The sequence below is a fragment of the Rhinoderma darwinii genome, chromosome 1 (assembly GCF_050947455.1).
Source record: "Rhinoderma darwinii isolate aRhiDar2 chromosome 1, aRhiDar2.hap1, whole genome shotgun sequence".
Classification (NCBI taxonomy): Eukaryota; Metazoa; Chordata; class Amphibia; order Anura; family Rhinodermatidae; genus Rhinoderma; species Rhinoderma darwinii.
The window spans coordinates 304,629,943-304,652,238 of NC_134687.1; the positions used below are offsets into that span (position 1 = coordinate 304,629,943).

General features: G+C 41.8%; 1 protein-coding gene across 1 annotated transcript in view; it reads right to left on the bottom strand.

Moving 5' to 3' along the window:
- Window positions 1-1,236: 1,236 nt before the first annotated feature.
- CERS1 (ceramide synthase 1) overlaps window positions 1,237-22,296 on the bottom strand; it is a 100,424-nt gene continuing 79,364 nt past the window's right edge. Inside the window, exon 7 of the mRNA XM_075825464.1 lies at window positions 1,237-5,737. Within this exon, the coding sequence (XP_075681579.1) occupies window positions 5,695-5,737 (43 nt within the window). The 3' untranslated portion in view covers window positions 1,237-5,694. The remainder of the gene's footprint in view (window positions 5,738-22,296) is intronic.

The following is a 22,296-nucleotide window of genomic DNA, read 5'->3' on the forward strand; positions in this document are numbered from 1 at the left end:
TATGGCATCATAAAAAGTAAATGATTAAAAAATATATATATACATATTTTATTGTGCAAACGCCATAAATCATAAAAAAAGATATACATTTTTTATCGCGGTAATCGTATCGACCCGCACAATAAAGTACATAGGTCATTTATAGGGCACGGTGAACGCTGTAAAAAAAATGAATAAAAACCTGTAGTAGAATTGCTGTTTTCTAGTCAAAACGCTTTTTAAAAAACTTTAATAAAAACTGATCAAAAAGTCGCATGTACCCCAAATTGGTACCATTGAAAACTAAAGATTGTCTCACAAAAAACAAGCCCTCACACATCTCAGGTGGAAAAAATATGGCAACGCAAAAGGTGCACAATGTGTTCCAAAACAGGATAAGATCTGGCACCATTTATCAGTGCGACACTGGCCACATATCTGCGGATTATTATTTATTTACCGATTTATGTTATCCTCTTAATATTCCCTGATGTACTCCGCACAGCTTTCATATACCCTGATGTACTCCCCCCAGCTTACATGTACCCTGATGTACTCCACACAGCTTACATATACCCTAATGTACTCCGCACAGCTTACATATGCCCCCACAGTATAAACTGAAACACCAGTAAAACCCCAAACAAAACTACTACCAAGCAAAATCTGCGCTCCAAAAGCCAAGTGGTGCTCCCTCCCTTCTGAGCGCTACAGCATGCCCAAACAGCAGTTTACGTTCACGTATATGACATTGCCATACCAGGGACAACCCGTTTAACAGTTTATGAGATATTTGTCTTTAGTGGCACAAGCTGCGCACAACATATTGTGCACTAAAATGGCATATCAGTGGAAAATCCACTGGCAATTATTTTCTATTAAAAAATACCTTTTGGGTCAAACTACACACTGCACCCCTTAATAAATGCATTAAGTGGTGTAGTTTCAAAAATGGGGTCACTTCTGGTGGTTTTCCATTTTTCTGATACCTCTAGGGCTTTGAAAATGCAAGGTTACACCCGAAAATGAATCAAGCAAAATTTGGACTCCAGAGAACACATAGCGCTCCTTCCCTTCTGAGCCCTCTCAAGGGCCCAAACTCAAGTTTATCACCACAAATGGGGTATTGCCTCACTCAGGAGAAATTGTGCAACTAAATAGGGTATTTTATTCCTTTGGAAAATAAAAAAATGTAAGCAAAAACTACATAAAAAAACATATTTTTTTTATTTCACAGCCTAATTAAAACAAGTTCTGTGAAAAAACTGTGGGGTTAAAATGGTCACAACACACATAAATGAATTCCTTGAGGGGTGCAGTTTGCAAAATGGGTTCTTTTTGGGGTTGTTTTCTATGCTTTGGCACTTCTTTAAACCTTGCATGGTTCCTAAAATTTATTCTAATATAAAAAAGGCCCCAAAATCCACTAGGTGCTCCATTGTTTCTGAGGCCTGTGTTTTAGCCCAGTAGAACTCTTGGGCCACATGTGGGACATTTCTAAAAACTGCAGAATCTGGGCAATAAATATTGAGTTGTGTTTATCCGGTAAAACCTTCTGTGTTGCAGAAAAAAAAATTGATTAAAATTGAATTTCTGCGAGAAAAATGAGATTTGAAAATTTAATTTGTACTTTGCTTTAATTCCTGTAAAACGCCTAAAGGGTTAAGAAACTTTCTAAGTGCTGTTTTGAATACTTTGGGGGGTCCAGTTTTTGAAATGGTATTTTATGGGGGTTACTAATATATAGGCCCCTCAAAGTCCCACTTCAGAACTTAAATTTGTACCTAAAAAAAACTTGTGAAATTTACTTGAAAATATGAGAAATTGCTGCTTATGTTCTAAGCCTTGTAACATCCTAGAAAAATAAAAGAATGTTCAAAAAACTATACCAACTTAAAGTAGAAATAATTTTTTCACATTTTCGGTAAATTTTCCTATTTTTCACAAATTTTTTACAGCTTGCCTTGCTGGAATCTCACAGAAAAGATTCAGAAGTGTCAGGATTCTGAATAAACATCACGTCCAGGCTGGTAGTGATGTATATTCATTATCAGGACACTGCAGTAATGTTAGTGTTTGTGTATGTAGCTGCACATAACGATATAACTATATCGCTAGTGTAGTGTAAATGAATGGAGAGAAGTGCATGACGCTGATTGGTCAGCGTCATACACTCTGTACAATGCCCACTTGGTCTAAAGTAAAAACACGCCCACTTGGGCATTAAGAAACTCATTAGCATAAAGCTAAAAATCGCTCATAAAGTGGTTTCAAATAGATCGTTTTTCTAAATAAAAAGCATTACTGTCACCTACATTATAGTGCCGATCTCCTTATATAGGAGATATGACACTTATAATGTGGTGACAGAGCCTCTTTAAGGGGTTAAAGTAACATCTGGCTGTAGTGTCTTTGGGCCTACGGAAAAACACTCCACAAAAAAAGCCACAAAAGGTGCCACCAGCTTTATTATTAAATTAATGTTTTATGCTTCTGGCACGGCCTAATGGGCATACAATCATGGAAGTCCTTTGTTAGGCCACCACCTGCCATGGAAACCAATCTGTGGCCATCATGTTGGGTGGCAGGGGTAGCCCTCTCCCTCTGCCAAACCACTTAAATGCCACCGCCGCTATTAACCGTGGCACTGCCATCAGTGCTCCTGCGGTGACCACACGGGTACAGCTTCTGTGCCCCCTTGATTATGTTGGAATGCGGGAAAGGGACCCTGTACCATGTACGTGAATATACATTAAGGGGGAGATTAGATGAAGCAGAGAGAGACAGTGCTAAAAAAACAAAACAGTCTTGTTACATTTACGTCTCAAGATAAGCGGGTTTCGTTTATTTTGCTCTCAGGATAATATTGGTATTTTTTATATTGCAATTTTCTGTTTGGTTCTTTTCTTAAGGCTGGATTCACACACAGCGTTTTGCTGCGTTTCTCAGAGTTTTGGTGTGTTTTAAACAGCGTTTTTTTTTTTGGGTGCTCAGATATTACATTAAAGTCCATACAGTGATGTGAAAAAGTTTTTGCCCTTTCCCAATTTCTACTATTTTGGCATATTTTTCATACTTGAATGGTTTAGATCACCAAACTACTTTTATTATTAGACAAAGATAACCCAAGTAAACACAAAATGCTGTTTTTAAATGATGATTTCAGTATTAAAAAAAACAAACAAATGCTGTTCAGCCCTAGCTGGCCCTATGTGAAAAAGTAATTGCCACTTTAGCTACTAAATCAACCAGTTAACAAAATGCAATTGACAATTGGGCTTAATTTCACTAGCCACACCCAGGCAATATTACTGCCAGACCAGTTGAATCTAACCACCACTTAAATTGAACCTGTCTGGTAATGTAAAGCAGGCTAGGAGGTATCAAAAAGCAGCACATGATGCCACATTCTAAAGAGATTTAAATACTGATGCCAAACAACGTCATTAAAATCTACCAGTCTGGAAAGGATTACAAAGCCATTTCTAATGCTCTGGGACTCCAGTGAACCACAAATGGAGAAAACTTGAAACAGCAGTGAAATTTCCCAGGTGTGGCTGGCATGCCAAAATTTCACCAAGAGCACATCGACTACTCATTCAAGAGGTCACAAAAGAAACCAGATGAACATCTAAAGAACCTCAGGCCTCATTTGCCTCAGTTAAGGTATATGTACATGATTCCACAATAAGAACGACACTGGGAATTAAACATCATCAATGGGAGAGTTGCAAGGCACAAACCACTGCTGACCAAAAGGAACATAAAGGCTTGTCTCGAATTCCCCAAAAACATCTAGATGACCCCCAAGACTCTTGGGATAAAACTCTGTGGACTGATAAGTCAAAGGTGGAACTTTTTAGAAGACATGGGTCTCCTTACATTTAGTTTAAAGCTAACAACGTATTCTACCATGAGAACGTCATACTAACAGTCAAGCATGGTGGTGGTAGTGTGATGGTCTGGGGCTGCTTTATTTCTGCAGGACCTGGAGGACTTGTCATAATTGATGGAACCTCAAATTCCTGAAGGATGATGTCTACCCGACAGTTTGTGACCTAAAGCTCAAGCGCAGTTGGGTTATGCAGCAGGACAATAAACCAGAGCACACAAGCAAGTCCATCTCGAAATGTCTCAAAAGAAACAAAATTATGGTCTTGGAGAGTCCTGACTTAATTCTTGTGAAAAGACCTTAAATGGGCACTTCATGCTCGAAAACCATCCAATGTAGCCGAAATAAAACAATTCTGTAAAGAAGAGTGGGCCAGAATGCCTCCACAGCGATGTAAAAGACTCATCACAAGTTATCGCAAACATTTAATTGTAGTTGCTACTGCCAAGGGTGCCACAACCAGTTATTGGGTTTAGGTGGGCAAATACTTTTTTTTACAAGGGTTATATCGTTTTTGAATAAATCTTTATCCTCCAAAAAGGGGATGATCATTTGAATACTGCATGTTGGATAATCTGAAACATTTAAATGTGACAAATTAGAAAAATTGGAGAAATTGGGTACGGGGCAAATACTTTTTCATAGCATAAAATGCACTGCACACACTGCATTTTGCTTTGTAGCGTTTTGTGGCATTTTTGTGGTCAGTGGGTTTTTTCAAAGTGCAGTATACTCTGGGTGTAGCCTTTTTCCTGGCATTTTTGGCCCATAGGCTTCTCTTTAGGACTTGAAAAACGCCAGGAAAAAAAAAGCATGTACAAAATTACACAAAACAAAAAACCGCACCAAAAAACTATACAAAAAAAACTCCAGAAAAAAAAATGCTGTTACATTTTAATAAATGCTGGCGTTTTGGAGGAAGCCTAATATTAACTGGATGTAAATTGTAAATATGTTTAATATTTTCCCCATGGTATTTAAAAGTATATTTGATTTGATATGTTTATATTTTTGACGGTATGTTCACACGCAGTGTTTTCAGGTGTATTTCGGGGCGTTTACGCCTCGAAAACCGCCTGAAAAAACGGAAGCTGAACGCCTACAAAAATCTGCCCATTGAAATCAAGGATAAAAACAGCATTTAGTTCATATGGGGCGTCTTTTTACACCGCTGTTTTAAAAAAACGGAGCATAAAAAGACACTCCGTAGAAAGAAGTAGCCTGTCACTTCTTGAGGGTTTTTTTTGGAGCTGATTTTCCATTGAACACTATGAAAAAGCCTCAAAAAACTCCTCAAAAACGCCTGAAAATCAGAGGCTGCTCTCTCTGAAAAAAAGCTCCGTATTTTCAGAAGTTTTTTGCTAAGCGTGTGAACATACCCTTACACTCAAGATGGCTCAATCCCTATTGTATGTGAACGTGGCCCACAAACTAAAAACATACTTATTTGTTACTGAGTAGATGTCATGCCACATTGTCAGACCTTATATAACATACATAAAAATGGTCATAGTCACGGGTATAAAATTCACAGAACACTTGTTCTTTTAGCTTTTGTTATATTTAAGAAATGTTTGAACATTGTTAGATTCAGCATCAACGGTACCTTTTAAAACAATAAGTAGGTGTTAATCATCAATAATACATTAAATACTTGAGGTTTTGAGGTGAGTTATGTTGAGGCTCTGATAATACAGTAGTTAAATTAAAAAAGAAACAAAAAAAAATCAGTTTATTATAACACATTGCTGACAATACAAGGCAGGGTGACCCTTCCCTGGACGGAAAAAGACCACAGCACATGGGACGGAACTGCACCGACGTTATACTCTCTTTTCCTTTACATATCCGTTTGACATGTATTGCCTGGATAAAAGAGGATAAAACAGCGTGTTACTATGTTAGACATAAAAGACCAAGGATTCTAAGACATGTAAAAATATTACTCGAAAGTCACCAAGAATTTATCAGATGGAAGCTCAGATAACTATATATATATATATATATATATATATATATATATATATATATTTTTTTTTTTATTGCATACCTAACTTTCTGTTCTGTTGCTGACAGCTCTGACCATGTACAGTCATGTCTGCTGTGGTTAATATTTGTTTTATATAATAAAGATGAAATCATACATGTCTGGGTTTTAGGCAGCAAACTGTGCAGTCATTCACAGCGTGATCTCGTGAGATCACGCTGTGCTGTGATTAAGTCCCACAGAAACTTTACCGAAGTGTCGGGAGTGTGAATAGACATCGCATCCTGGCTGAAAGCGATGTCTATTCACTCTCAAGACACTTCGATAAAGTTAATGTGGGTTTATGTGACAGCACAGCGTGCTCTTGAGAAAAATTACAGCTAAAAATTAATGGAGAGAAGTGTATGACGCTGATTGGTCAGCGTCATACACTTCTCTTTACAACGCCCACTTGGTAAAAAGGTAAAAAATGCACAGTTGTCTATTAAGAAACTAATTAGCATAAATCTAAAATGATCGTTTTTCAAAATAAAAACCACTGTTGTTATCTACATTACAGCGCCGATCAGATTATGTAAGAAATCGGGCACTTATAATCTGGTGACAGAGCCTATTTAATGCCCCAAGCGAGGTGTAAAGCCTCCCCCCCCCCCCGCATTGTACTGAGTTCATGACATGCATGGGGCTCTTGATACAGCCTTTTGATGATTCTAAGGGCTTATTCAGACGACCTGGAAAGATGGCCGTGTGATGGCCGTTTTTTTAACAACCGTCACACGGCGGCATGTATTTCTATGGGGCTACTCACACAGCCGTTTTTTTAACAGACGGTGTGAACGACCCGGGATAGAATAGGACATGTCCTATTTTTGTCAGTTTTCCCAGATCCCTCAATAGACTCAAGTTTATGAGGGATCCGTGAAAACGGGCTCCGCATGGGTACAAATCATCCGTGAAAAACTGAAATTTCTCACGGCCAATTTGACACTTGGTCGTGTGTATATAGCCTAATACAGTCTATTGAGTTGTATTATTAATAAGATAAGTTCTATCAGGTCATTATAATTTCCTTTACCATTTTCTTTGACATGGCTTACCCCTATTGAAAACAAAATAGCTCACATAAGGCAGTTGCAATGCAATTTGGACATACATATTTTTTTAACCAAAATCGTAGGATCCACAAAAAAGTGAAACGTTTTCTATCGATATAGCCATATGAGGGCTTGTCTTTTGCGGGCAAGTTGTAGCTTTTTACGGTACCGTTTATTGTACCATATAATGTAGTGCGAAACTGGAAAAAATTTCTTTGTGGAGTGGAATGGGAAAAAAACTGATTCCACCATGTTTTTTGGGTTTCGTTTTTACGGTGATCACCGTGCGGTAAAAATGACATGTTAACCTTATTCTGCGGGTCAATACAATTACGGCGATACTAAGTTTATATCCTTTTTTTTAGGTTTACTACTATTACAGGGAAAAAAATGTAAAATAAAATTTGTGTTTTGTCGCCATATTCTGAGAGCCATAACTTTTTCAGTCGAGAGGTATGAGGGCTTATTTTTTTGCGGGGCGAGCTGTAGTTTATACTGGTACCATTTTAGTGTGCATGAGACTTTTTGATCAATTTTTATTCCATTTTTTGTAGGAGATGAAGTGACCAAAAAAAGTGATTCTGGCGCTTTAATAGTTTTTTTTTACGGCGTTCACCATGCGGGTTAAATAATGTTATATTGTAATAGTTCAGAATTTTACAGATGCGACGATACCAATTATGTTAATTTTTTTTTCTTTACATTTTGCTTGGGGGAAAATGGATAAAGGTTGTTTTTTTTAACTTTTAATATATATATATTTTTATATATTAAATTAACTTTATTTAACTGTATTTAACTTTTTTTTACTAGTCCCTCAAGGGGACTTGAACCAGGGATCTTTTGGATTGATTGCATGATATACTGCGATATTAATGCATTGCAGTATATCGTCACAGGAGTACACAGATGCAAGACCTGAGGGCCTTCATCAGGCCCACAGGCTGCTATGCCACCGGCATGTCACAGGGGGCTGTTTATAACCACTTAGATGCCACGGTCGCTTTTGACCACAGCATCTAATTGGTTAAACGGGTGGTATCCCGCTCGTTACACCGAAGTGTCGGCTGTTACACACAGCCGAAACGCTTGTTTTATGGAGTGGGCTCAGCCCGTGAGCCCGCTAAATACTCCCCCACCCGACCTGCGCCGTGTATATATATATATGTATATATCTAATGGATGTAGGGAAGCGGTTAAACTACTCCACTTGCATGGGGGAAATACTCCACAACAGAAAAATATTGCATTAGTCAAAATTGGCGCGGAGACATACATACTGGGACAGATTTACTAATATTGTCTTTTAGGCCTCATTTACACGAGCGTGTGCGTTTTGCGCGCGCAAAAAAACGCTGCGTTTTGCGTGCGCAAAAGGCAATTGACAGCTCCGTGTGTCATCCGTGTATGATGCGCGGCTGCGTGATTTTCGCGCAGCCGCCATCATAGAGATGAGGTAGTCGACGCCCGTCACTGTCCAAGGTGCTGAAAGAGCTAACTGATCGGCAGTAACTCTTTCAGCACCCTCGACAGTGAATGCCGATCACAATATACACCAACCTGTGAATAAAAAAAGACGTTCACACTTACCATGAACTGCCTGCTTCCTCCAGTCCGGTCTCCCGGCCGTTGCCTTGGTGACGCGTCCCTCTCTTGTCATCCGGCCCCACCTCCCAGGATGACGCGGCAGGCCATGAGACCGCTGCAGCCTGTGATTGGCTGCAGCCTGTGCTTGGCCTGTGATTGGCTGCAGCTGTCACTTGGCCTGAATTGTCATCCCGGGAGGTCGGACTGGAGGAAGGAGCCGGGACTTATCGGTAAGTCAGAACTTCTGTTTTTTTTTACACGTATATGTATATTGTGATCGAAAGTCACTGTCCATGGTGCTGAAACAGTTTAAGTCTTTGAGCACCGTGGGCAATGACTGTCTCCTGACGTCGCGTACCCGAACATTTTTTGCCGGGTTCGGTTAAAACGAGTTCGGCCGAACCCGGTGAAGTTCGGTGCGCTCATCTCTAATTTGACACTCCGTTTGGATGTTTGTAACCAGAAAAGCACGTGGTGCTTTTCTGTTTACATTCATCCTTTTGACAGCTCTTGCGTGATTTTCGCGCATGCAACGCAGGACCGTCAGTGTGGCATGCGTTGTTTTCACGCACCCATTGAAGTCAATGGGTGCGTGTTGCGTGAAAAACGCAAGAATATAGAACATGTCGTGAGTTTTACGCAACGCACTCACGCAGCGCAAAATTCACGCATCGTCTAAACAGCCCCATAGACTATTATAGGTGCGTACGACACGCGTGAAAAGCACGCGCGTCGCACGCGCGTATAATACGCTCGTGTAAATGAGGCCTTAGACAGAGTAAACTTAGTCAAGGCAGTCAGAAAATGCACCAAATTGATCAAAGTGGTGCATGCTGCATGATAAATTTGACGCATCTTGCTAGATACTTTTTTCTTCCTTATACCACCTATTGGTTGGCTTAGTTTACGCCATGTTTTTTTTGGTGCACAGAGTCACATTTTAGGACATGGCACATTTTGAATAGTAAATCTGCCCCAACTTGTTTCATGTACTCTATATTGGCAATCAAACAACAAAATCATTCACTGAGATACAGGACATAGATGGCAGCAGTACCATACAAGGGTATCATATCAATATGACAGGTAGGCAGTGGCGTAACTACCGCCGTAGCAGCAGTAGCGGCTGCTACGGGGCCCGCGGCATGAGGGGGCCCGTGTCGCCCGCCGGCACGGGCCCCCACCATGGCCGGAGGCTCCGCTAGCAGCCGCTAAGGCTGCTACAGCGGGACGCCACTGAACACTACAGCAGAGCAGGGAGGTATCTCCCCGCTCTGCCATTAACTGGTTCCCAACCGCTGGCTGTATTTTTACGGCCAGCGGTCAGGGTCCTTAAAACCCGAGCCATAGACTTTCTACGGCTCGGGTTTTAACTTGCTGCCCGCGCGATCGGGCAGCTGAATGTCGGGTCTCCGGCTGTCAGTGACTGCCGGGGACCCTGAGGAGAAGATAGAAGCAGCTTTCGCTGCTTCTGTCTTCTCTGATCACTTGTACACAGCACTGAATGCGCGCTGTGTACAGGAATAGAGACAGCAGCAGCGGCGCTGTCTCTATTCCTCCCGGTGATCATGTGACTGGTCACATGATCGCCGGGTGCCGTTAGTGGCAGATGGCTGCTGTCTTACTAGACCCAGCACAGCCCTATTAGTGACAATCGTCACTATGAGAGGGCTGATTTCCCCTGTAACTGGGGCTGCTGTGCAGCTCCAGTTACAGTGGAAAAACATGGTGTAAAAGAAAGAAAAAAAATATATAAAGTTCCCCAAAGGTCTTCTTTGACCTTTGAGGGACAGACCATAGTAAAAAAAAACTAATAAAGTAATGTGCAAAAAAAATGTAAATAATAAATACACATAAAATACCCACCCCAAAAAAACGTTCCCCCCCGCCAATCATTGTTGTAACGCTAGCGCTGACCCAATTACCCTAATATAGACATGTAATATATAAAAATTTACGGTAGACAATGGCGATCACAAATAAAAGGTATATTTTAGGGTAAAACTATGTTATTACCAAAAAAAAAATAGCTGAAATGTAAAAAAGCTTATTTTTTTTATATTATTTTCAAACTTTATGAATAAAAATTCTAAAATAGCAAAAAAGGTGTGTATAAAAACGATAAAAAAAGAAACCGGCATTGTCTACGGAAAAAACGTCGCAAAAATCACGTCGTTAGCCCAACAAATAAAAAAGTTAGAGCCATTTAACTAACACGTGCTAAAAAGGGCTAAACGGTGTCTGGTCCTGAAGGCACAAAATAGAGCAAAAGACATGTATCCCCCCCCCCCCCCTCTCCACAGGACATGTATCCCCTATCCACAGGACATGTATCCCCTATCCACAGGACATGTATCCCCTCTCCACAGGACATGTATCCCCTATCCACAGGACATGTATCCCCTCTCCACAGGACATGTATCCCCTCTCAACAGGACATGTATCCCCTCTCCACAGGACATGTATCCCCTCTCCACAGGATCTCCACAGGACAGGGGATACATGTGTGATCGTTGGCAGCGATAGGGAGAACGGGGGCTGAAAGTCCCCTGAAGTTCTCCATCACAAACCTCGGACTTCCGGGGTCTGTGTCGGCAGCTCCGTAGAAATGAATGGAGCGCCGGTCGTGCTTGTACGCATGCGTGACCAGCGCTCCTTTCATTTTTATTGAGCTGCGCAGACGCCGGAAGTCAGAGGTTTGTCATGGAGAAGTTCAGGGGACTTTCAGTCCCCCGTTCTCCTTATCGCTGCCAGCGATCACTCATGTATCCCCTATCCTGTGGAGATCCTGTGGAGAGGGGATACATGTATTTTGTAGGACACACTGTAGGTCGCATTTTTTTGGGAGGGGGGACGCTGTATGGCGTTCCCTACAGGGGGAGGTGGCTGCATGGCGTTCCCTACAGGGGGGGGGAGCTGTATGGCGTTCCCTACAGGGGGGGGGGCTGAATGGCATTATCTACAGGGGGGCTGTATGGCGTTATCTACAGGGGGCTGTATGGCGTTATCTACAGGGGGCTGTATGGCGTTATCTACAGGGGGGCTGTATGGCGTTATCTACAGGGGGGCTGTATGGCGTTATCTACAGGGGGGCTGTATGGTGTTCTCTACAGGGGGATGTATGGCGCTATCTACAGAGGGGGGCTGTATGGCGATATCTACAGGGGGGGGCTGTAAAAAATGCACTATCTAAAAGGGGGGGGGTTGTGTGACACCCAGGGGAGGGGGGGCCCCAGTCAAAAGTTTGCTATGGGGCCCAGTCTTTCCTAGTTACGCCCCTGCAGGTAGGTATTGGATCACTTTGTCCACACAAATCTGGAAGCAAAACAAAAACCTGGTATACTTATTTGCAGAGTACCAGCAATAAGAAATATATTGGCCAAGTGTAGAAAAGAGAACAAACTAACATCAAGAAGTTATATAAGTATGGTGTTCTATTTGTGCGCCCCATATTAATATCGGCACCAATTTTTTAAGGAAATGTCTTTGTTTTATTTTTTAAATCTTCCCTGGGGCTGGGCATATTGGAGACACACACTTTCTTTGTGTATTGCCAGTATATACAGTAAAGCACGGTGTGTGTGCTTTATGGCAGCTGAAATTAATGGAAGTGAATTGACAGAAATGTCATAAATTATTACAGTCTCCGGGAAGTGATGGAATACATCGCGAGATCATGCTGTGACGTCACTTCCTCCCGTAGGTCGTTCACCGGAGTGACGGAAGAGTGAACAGACATCGCTTCCAGCCGTGCCATGACGTTTATCCGAATCTGCAGAGAAGTGTATGACGCTGATTGGTCAGCGTCATACACTTTTCTCTACAACGCCCACTTGGTGAAAAGTAAAAAAACCGCCAATTTGGGCATTATCAATACATTTGCATAAATCTTAAAATGTTCATAACAAAAAAAACAGTAGTTATCTACTTTAACCCCTTAATGACCGGGCATGTTTGTACCTTAATGACCAAGCCAGATATGTCTGACTTTATCAGAGAATAACTCTGTGAAAGTTTTGAATATCCAAGTAATTCTGAAATTGTTTTTTCGTCACATGTTGTACTTTATTTTAGTGGTAAAAGTAGACTGATACAATTTGCGGAAATTAATTAAAAAATAGAAAAATGGAAGAAATTTTGTAAAAATTAAAATTTTTCCCTGTTTTTAACTGCAATATGTCACATATGTACACACATACTGTACAATTTTTAAAATTAAATATATATTTCTATCTCTTTACTCTATTTTGGCAGCACTTTTGAAAAAATAAAATAAATTTTCAGCAATTTAGAGCACTTACAAATTTTGAAGTACATTTTGTTTTCCTGCGCCAAGCCAGGTTTTCAGAGGCTCATAGGTCTCAGAGTGATGGAAACCCCCACAAATGACCCCATTTAGAAAGCTAGACCCCTTAAGGTATTTACCTAGGGGTATAGTAAGTATTTTGACCCCCCTGTTTTTTGTTAAATTTAAAGAGGCTCTGTCACCAGATTTTGCAACCCCTATCTGCTATTGCAGCAGATAGGCGCTGCAATGTAGATTACAGTAACGTTTTTATTTTTAAAAAACGAACATTTTTGGCCAAGTTATGACCATATTTGTATTTATGCAAATGAGGCTTGCAAAAGTCCAAGTGGGCGTGTATTATGTGCGTACATCGGGGCGTTTTTACTACTTTTACTAGCTGGGCGTTCTGACGAGAAGTATCATCCACTTCTCTTCAGAACGCCCAGCTTCTGGCAGTGCAGATCTGTGACGTCACTCACAGGTCTTGCATCGTGTCGGCCACATCGCCACAAGAGGCTACAGTTGATTCTGCAGCAGCATCGGCGTTTGCAGGTAAGTCGATGTAGCTACTTACCTGCAAACGCTGATGCTGCTGCAGAATCAACTGTAGCCTCTGGTGCCGATGTGGCCGACACGATGCAGGACCTGTGAGTGACGTCACAGATCTGCACTGCCAGAAGCTGGGCGTTCTGAAGAGAAGTGGATGATACTTCTCGTCAGAACGCCCAGCTAGTAAAAGTAGTAAAAACGCCCCGATGTACGCACATAATACACGCCCACTTGGACTTTTACTTTAAACACGCCCACTTGGACTTTTGCAAGCCTCATTTGCATAAATACAAAAATGGTCATAACTTGGCCAAAAATGCTCGTTTTTTTAAAATAAAAACGTTACTGTAATCTACATTCTAGCGCCTATCTGCTGCAATAGCAGATAGGGGTTGCAAAATCTGGTGACAGAGCCTCTTTAATACATAGCAGGTGAAAAAAAAATAATTTCACTTTTTTTCATAAAGGTATCAGTTTGAAGACCAATTTCTTTGTAAAGCGACCATGAGAATGAAGAAACACACCACAAAATCTATCACCCTCTTTCTCCTGTTTTCAAAAATACCCACATTGTGGCCCTAATGCGCTGCCTGGACACACAGCAGGACCCAAAAGGAAGGGAGCACCCGGAGGCTTTCAGGACTCCTATTTTGCTTGAAAATCTTTTAGGCCCCACTGTACATTTGGAGAGGCTTTGAGCTGCCAGAACGATAGAAACTCCCCATAAATGACCCCATTTAGAAAACTAGACCCCATAAGGTATTTATTTAGGGGTATAGTAAGTATTTTGACCCCCCAGTTCTTTGCTAAATTTAATGCATATCAGGTGAAAAAAAAAATAATTTCACTTTTTTCATAAAAGTATTAGTTTGAAGACCGATTTCTTTGTAAAGCAAACATGAAAATGAAGAAACACACCACAAAATCTATCACCCTCTTTCTCCTGTTTTCAAAAATACGCACATTGTGGCCCTAATGCATTGTTTGGACACACGGCAGGGCCCCAAAGGAAGGGAGCACCCGGAGGCTTTCAGGACTCATATTTTGCTTGAAAATGTTTTAGGCCCTACTGTACATTTGGAGAAGCTTTGAGCTGCCAGAACGATAGAAACTCCCCATAAACGACCCCATTTCGAAAACTAGACCCCTTAAGGTATTTATCTAGGGGTATAGTTAGCATTTTGACCACACAGGTTATTCGCTAAATATATTGGAATTAGTCTGTAAAAATTAAAATGTACTGTTTTTCAGAAAAAACATAGAAATTTTTATTATTTATAAGGAATAACGAAGAAAATGCAACCCAACATTTGTAAAGCAATGTCTCCCGATTACGACAATACCCCATATTTGGTAATAAACTGCTGTTTGGACTCACAGCAGGGCTCAGAAGGGAAGGAGCGCCATTTGGATTTATGATTTTGCTGGAATGGTTTTCGGTGCCATGTCGCATTTGCAATGCACTGGAGGGACCAAAACAGTGGAAACCCACGAAAAGTGACCCCATTTTGGAAAAACCTTCAAGGAATTTTTCTAGGGGTATAGTGAGCATTTACACCGCACGGGTCTTTTGCAGAGTTTATTAGAATTAGGGCGAGAAAATTAATATCAAAATTTTTCCCACTAAAATGTTGCATTTTATTATTTTCACAAGGGATTAAGGAGGAAAAAAACAACCATTTTTTATAAAGCAATTTCTCCCGAGTACGGAAATACCCCACATGTGGTCATACGTTTTTTCATTAGTAATGAATTAACCCTTTCAGGACTGATCCATTTTTTGCTTTCATATTTTAGATTTTCACTCCCCGCTTTCCAAGAGCCATAACTTTTTTATTTTTCCATCAATAGAGTGGTGTGAGGGCTTATTTCTTGCGGGAGGAGCTGCAGTTTTTATTGGTACCATTTTTTGGAACATAAAAAGTGATTCAAAAGTTGTATTACATTTTTTTTTTAGAGCGAAGGTGACAAAAAAAAAACTGCGATTTTGGCGGTTTCAATTATTACATTTTTTTAAGGTGTGCACTGTGCAAATTAAATAATGGTATATTGTAATAGTTTGGACTTTTACGGACGTAGCGATACCAATTTTGTTCATTTTTTTTACATTACTTTAGAAGAAAAATGCGAAAAGGTGTTGTTTTTTTTAACTTTAAAAAAAATAAATTCTCACTACTAATAACTATAATTTTTCTACACATTTTATTAATCAATCCCCTTAGGGGACTTGATCCAGCGATCATTGGATCACTGGTACAATACACTGAAATACTAATGTATTGCAGTATATTGTTATTCTTATAGGCTTCTGTAACAGAGCGATCGCTGTACCTGTCCGTTAGTCCCGGTTGTCAGCTGTAATACACAGCCGACACCCGCAGCGTATGGAGCGGGCTCAGCACGTGAGCCGGCTCCATACATCAACCGCCGCACCATGACGGGCAATTAAGTCATAGTGCGCAAAGGGGTTAGTGCACAGCGCTATTGCAATTTTCCACTGATATGCCATTTTAGTGCATAATATGTTGTGCCCAGTTTGTGCCACAGAAGACAAATACCTCATAAAACCTTAAGCAGGTTCTTTCGGGTATGGCGACGCCATATATGTGGGCGCAAACTGCTGCTTGGGCACACTGTAGGGATCAGAAGGGAGGGACGCCATTTTGCTTTTGGAGCGCAGATTTTGCTTGGCAGTAGTTTTGTTTGGGGTTTTGCTGGTATTTCAGTTTATAATTTGGGGGTATGTGTAATCTGTGCGGAGTACATCAGGGCATAATAAGAGGGTACAATAATGCGGTAAATAAATAATATTTCATAGATGTGTGGCTGGTGTCGCACTGATAAATGGCGCCCGATCTTATCCGCTTTTGGACACTCTGCACATTTTGCATCGCTATATTCTGAAAGCCAGAAATTTTTTATGTGAGGGCTTGTTTGTTGCGAGACAATCTGTAGTTTTCATTGGTACCATTTTGGGGTACGTGCGATTTTTTTTGATCACTTTTTATTACATTTTTTTGCAATCCTAAGCAAAAAACAGGAATTCTGACACCGTTTTTTACGTTTTCTTTTTGCGGCGTTCACCATGCACTATAAATGATATTTTTACTTTATTCTGCGGGTTGGTACGATTACGGCGATACCATATGTATATAGGTTTGGTCCTTTTTTTTAGCGTTTGCACAATAAAATGACTTATTTATAAAAATAAAAAAAAATCTGTGTCACCGTATTCTGAGAGCCATAATTTTTTTATTTTTTAGTCAAATAAGCTATGTAAGGGCTTGTTTTTTGCGGGACGGATAGAAGTTTTTATTGGTACTATTTTTGGGTACATGCGACTTTTTGATCACTTTTTATTCTTTATTTAGGGAGCGGTGGTGACCAAAAAAATTGTGATTCTGTCGTAGTTTTTTATTGATTTTTTTTGGGGTGTTCATCGTGCGGGAAAAATAACATTATAGTTTTATAGTTGGGGTCGTTACGAACGCAATGATACAAAATATGTGTACTTTTTTAACGTGTTCATTTTTTTTCTATAATAAAAGTCTTATTATAGGAGAAAAAAGCATTTTGTGTTTATATCACTTCTAACTTTTATTTTTACACTTTTTAAAAAAAAAATGTATTACTTTTTTTTTACTTTTTTCACTTGTCCCACTAGGGGACACTTAGTCTTGCAGCTTTGATCGCTGCTAGAGTACATTACACTACACACGTAGTGTAATTTACTCCAACTGTCACTCTGATAGGAAGGCTTGGAGGACCGGCCGGAGGCTGCTCCTCCGAGGCTTCCGTACATGGCAACCCGGAGGTCATTATCTGACCTCCGATTGCCACGACAAGCATCGGTAGCCCCCACGATCACTTCGTGGGGGCTGCCTATGTGCTTCAAACCACTTAAATGCGGCGACGGCAATCCGTCGCCGCACTTAAGGGGTTATTTGCCGAAAGCAGCGGCGATGGTCCGTTGTCCGGCGAGACTGATATGTCAGCTGTCTAGGACAGCTGTCAGTGCGCGCCTGTCACTCTGTGTTTACACAGAGTGACTGTTTTAAATACTGACGAAAATGAACGTCCTGGGGCAGGAACTAGCAGCCAACCAGGACGTTCATTTTCGTCCTTGGTCGTGAAAGGGTTAAAGCGCCTATTAGATTAGGTAGGAGATAAGGCAGTTATAAACAGGTGACAGTGTCACTTTAAGGTCCTTTTACACCGGCCGATAATCAATGATCGGCGCTCGTTTGCGCCTGTCACACGGAGCTATGGATGGGAACGAGCGGTCGTTACTATCGCTCGTCCCCATACATTATTATAATGTCGGCAGCGCGTCTCCCTGTTTACACAGGGAGATAATGCTACACAGTGGGGCTGTGTGGCATTATCTACAGGAGGGCTGTGTGGCATCATCTACAGGAGGGCTGTGTGGCATCATCTACAGGGGGGATGTGTGGCATCATCTACAGGAGGAATGTGTGCCATCTACAGGGGGCTGTGTGGCACGATCTACAGAGGGGTGTGTGACACTATCTACAGGGAGCTGTGTGGCATCATCTACAGTGGGGCTGTGTGACATTATCTACAGGGGGGCTGTGTGGCACTACCTACAGGGGGCTGTGCGGCACTATCTAAAAAGCGGATGTGTGACACAATCTACAGAGGCAGGGGTGAACCTAGCCCCTCTGCTGCATGAGGCGAACTATAAAAAGACGCCCCCCCAAATCTATCCGAGTTTTTGTCACTACTAGCTTTACACAACAAACGCGCAATACATACATTTTTTTAAATAGGAAAAAATTTATACATATTTGTTAAAGTGCTGTTTAATGTATAGAAAAGATTTAAAGAATTCTACTTACTGTATTACTTTAGTATCATAGATCAGCAACGCAGCATTATCACTGAAAATGGTTTAACACATCTTCTATGCCCCCTTTTTATTACCTAATTGACTTATGATTTTTAACTGAGTTCAGTGGCCCGGCGTGGACGGCATGATGCAGTGACGTCATCGTGCCGGGCAGATCACGTCATTAGCGTGCTCCCAATCTCTTGTAGGCCTCAGGCCTAAACCAGGCTGTGGCCTACAAGAGCAAACGGCGGAGCAGGGAGCCAATGGCCAGAGGTTGGCTGGCAAATTTTAGTCTGGGGGCAAGCACGCAGCCCTGTCCCAAGAGTAGCGGCCCATTCTGGGGGCACGGGGCAATTGGCGAGTTTGTCCCTCTAACACCGCTACGGAAGAACTCTGCTGTCAACAGAAAAATCATCCGTCAGGAGGAAAATTGATGGCGGAGTGCAAGAAAGCCTCACCTGGGAATTAGACTTTCTTGTACTCCGCCAGGGGGATACATTTTTCCCTCTGGCGGATGACTTTTCAGTTGATAGGTAGCAGAGTTACATGAAGGGGAATTATTTTTCCTTGACCTCTAGTTTCTATTGTGGCAAATGTAAGTTTTTTTAAATTTTTATACTGTTAACTTTTTTTTTGGTAGGTTCCGCTGGACCGTTTGGACTATGTTGTAGATTCATTGGACTACTTCGATGATTTACTTTTAAAAAAAACAAAAAAAAATGGTGAAAGAGGGTTGCATGGGGGAGTTTTGATTTCAATATTTTTTTCTTTTATTATGTCTATTTTTTTTAATACTTTATTATGGCCTTAGTAATGGCTGCTGTCTGATTGACAGCGTTCAATTACTAAGGCTGGGGCTTAGCATTAGCCAGTAACAAGGCTATCACTAACCCCTATTATTGCCCCGGTTCCAACTGCCGCCAGGGATACCAGGAATAGCCGAGTACGATCAAGTTCCTGACCATCTGAAACGACGGTTAGGCAGCGGGGCGGCTGCAGGCTGGTATTATCAGGCTGGGAAGGGCCAAAAACCATGGCCCTTCCCACCCTGGTAATGCTAAGCTGCTGCTGCTTTATTGTATCTGGCTAGTTATGAAAAATAGGGGGAACCCATGTCATTTTTAAAAAAATAAATAATTGAAAAAAAATTGCGTGAGATCCCCTCCATTTTTCATAACCAGCCAGATACAATAAAGCAGCAGCAGCCTAGCATTACCAGGGTGGGAAGAGCCACGGTTTTTGGCCCTTCCTAGGCTGATAGTACCAGCCTGCGGCCACCCCAGTACCCTTCACTTCAGATGGTCGGGTACTGGATCGTACCCGACTCTTCCTGGTACTCCTTGTGGCGGTTGGTACCGGGGTAATAATAGGGAGTTAGTGCTAGCCTTTTTACTGGCTAACACTAAGCCCCTTATTTAAAAACAGAGACATAAAAAATTTATTTTATTGAAATAACTCTTCCACACAATACACTTTAACCATTTTATTAAAAAAAAAAGAAAAAAAGCTTAAATCAGCGAAGTAGTCCAACGAATCTACGACGTAGTCCAAATGGTCCAGCGTAACCTGCAAAGCAAGAAATTAGCAGCATGAAAAATAAAAATAAAGATGGCTGTCCCCACAGAAGTACAAACATATGAATAAATAGTTACTTTAGGGAACATATTAAAATAATTAGAAAAAATAGGCCCATAAAGTAAAACATATAAAATAAAAAAATGAAACAATTATAACACCTTTCCTTTAGGCCCCATGCACACGACAGTAAAAACGCCCGTAATTATGGGCCCATAGACTTCTATTGGCCACAGGTACCTTCCCGTTTGCTTACAGGAAGGTGCCCGGGCCATTGAAAAATATAGATCATATCCTATTTCAGGCCGTAATTACGGCACGGGCAGGCCCATAGAAGTCTATGGGGCTCCTGTAATTACGGGTGGCTACGTGTATGCACCCGTAATTACGGGAGCGTTGCTAGGTGACGTCAGGGGATCGTCACTGTCCAGGGTGCTGAAAGAGTTAAACGATTAGTGCAGGATAGAGAGAAGGGGCTGCACTGATCGGCAGTAACTGTTTCAGCAGCCTCGACAATGACTACCGCTGGACAGTGAGTAAAAACCTGCAACAAATAAAAGATCATACTTATCCAGAACTCCCTGCTTCTTCCTCCAGTCCGGCCTCCTGGGATAACGTTTCATCCCATGTGACCGCTGCAGCCAATCACAGGCTGCTGCGGTCATATTGACTGTTGCGTCATCCAGGAAGGTCGGACTGGATGTCAAAAGAGGTATGCATCACCAAGACAACGGCCGGGGTACGTATGAACTTCTTTTTCTTTCTATCGCTGCGTTCCACTGCGGAAACTCTGCCCAAAAGGGCTGCCCCTTCTCTCTATCCAGCACTGGTAGAAAGAAGAGGCTGCCGATAAGAGCAGGATAGAGAGAAGAGGCTGGCGATCAGTGCTGGATAGAGAGAAGGGGCTGCCCCTTCTCTCTATCCAGCACTGATCAGCAGCCTCTTCTCTCTATTAGTGCTAGATAGAGATAAGGGGCAGCACCTTCTCTCTACCCAGCACTGATCAGCAGCCTCTTCTCTCTATCAGTGCTGGATAGAGAGAAGGGGCTGCCGATTAGTGCAGTGCAATATAGCAGAGAAAACGGGTCCGTAAATACGGGTGGAATATGGGTGGAATACGGGTGACAAAGGACCCGTATTTACGCCAGTATTTACGGGAGGGAAAAAATACGGTCGTGTGCATGGGGCCTTAAAGAGAACCTTTCACCTGCCCATACGTGTGCAGCATTTAATAGGCAGGGCTGTACAAACTCTGGGGCACTTTAAATTTTTTTCCTATCCTCCTTAGTTATTTAGATATCGGTGCCGGAATATTTGGCGACCGATATTTAAATAACCCCCTGAACTGTCAATGAGGAGGTAATTGGCCAGGGGGCGTGTTACTATGGCTGTGACACTGTCCAATCAGCTATGGACAGTGTCACAGCAAGAGCTGGAGAGAGGTGAGCGTGTGCACAGCTCCGCCACCACTACAAAACAGAAGAGGAGAGGAAAAGTGTGAATTCTTCTTCTGTTCCATGGCATCGGAGCTGTGCGCGCACGCACGCTCTCACTCTCTACAGACAAGGACGACAAGACTGATCTCTCGCGAGAGATCACACAGTCTTGTACTTGCCTGCCGAGAGCTGAAGAGTCAGAGCGTGCGCGCGCACATGCTCTCCCCTCTCCAGCTCTTCCTGTTGACACTGTCCGTAGCTGATTGGACAGTGTCACCGCGATGTTACACCCCCCCTTGCCAATTACCACCCCATTGACAGTTCATGGGGTTATTTAAATATCGGGCGCCAAATATTACGGCACCGATATGTAAATAAGGAAAGAGGGTAGGATTTTTTTTTTAAAGTGCCCCAGAGTTTCTGCAGCCCTGACAATTACACGCTGCACTCAAATGCGCATCTATGGGCAGGTGAAAGGTTCTCTTTGAAGTGTATCAACTTTTTTTAAAACTTTTGACATGTCAGAAGTTTTGATCAGTGGGGTCCGAATACTTGGGACCCCACACTAGTCAGTCGCTAAAACGAAGCAGCAGAAGTGCTCGGGTGAGCGGTGTGCCGCTTCAATTCTGTTTGGCTTTCCTTGGAGCAGTGTACAGGCTCAATAGAAAGTCTATTAGTCTGTACACTTCTCACTCGGCTGAAAGTCTATCATAAATGAAGCGGCACAGCGATCACCTGAGCACTACTGCAGCTTAGTTTCAGAGATCGGTGGGGGTCTCAGTGCTCGGTCCCCCACCGATGAAAACTTCTGACATGTCATTATGACATGATAAAAGTTTAGTTATAGTTGAAAGGCTATTTACACCTTTAAAAACGTATTATGTATATATATATATATATATATATATATATATATATATATAGATATCTATCAATGCGATTGGTGCAAGTTTTAATTACTTTTTATTGAAAATTATTGTTACTTTTTGAGATACAGCTTTGTGTCCTGTATACAGAGAAGCTGTATATAGCGCTGAGACCTGAATCCATTATGTCG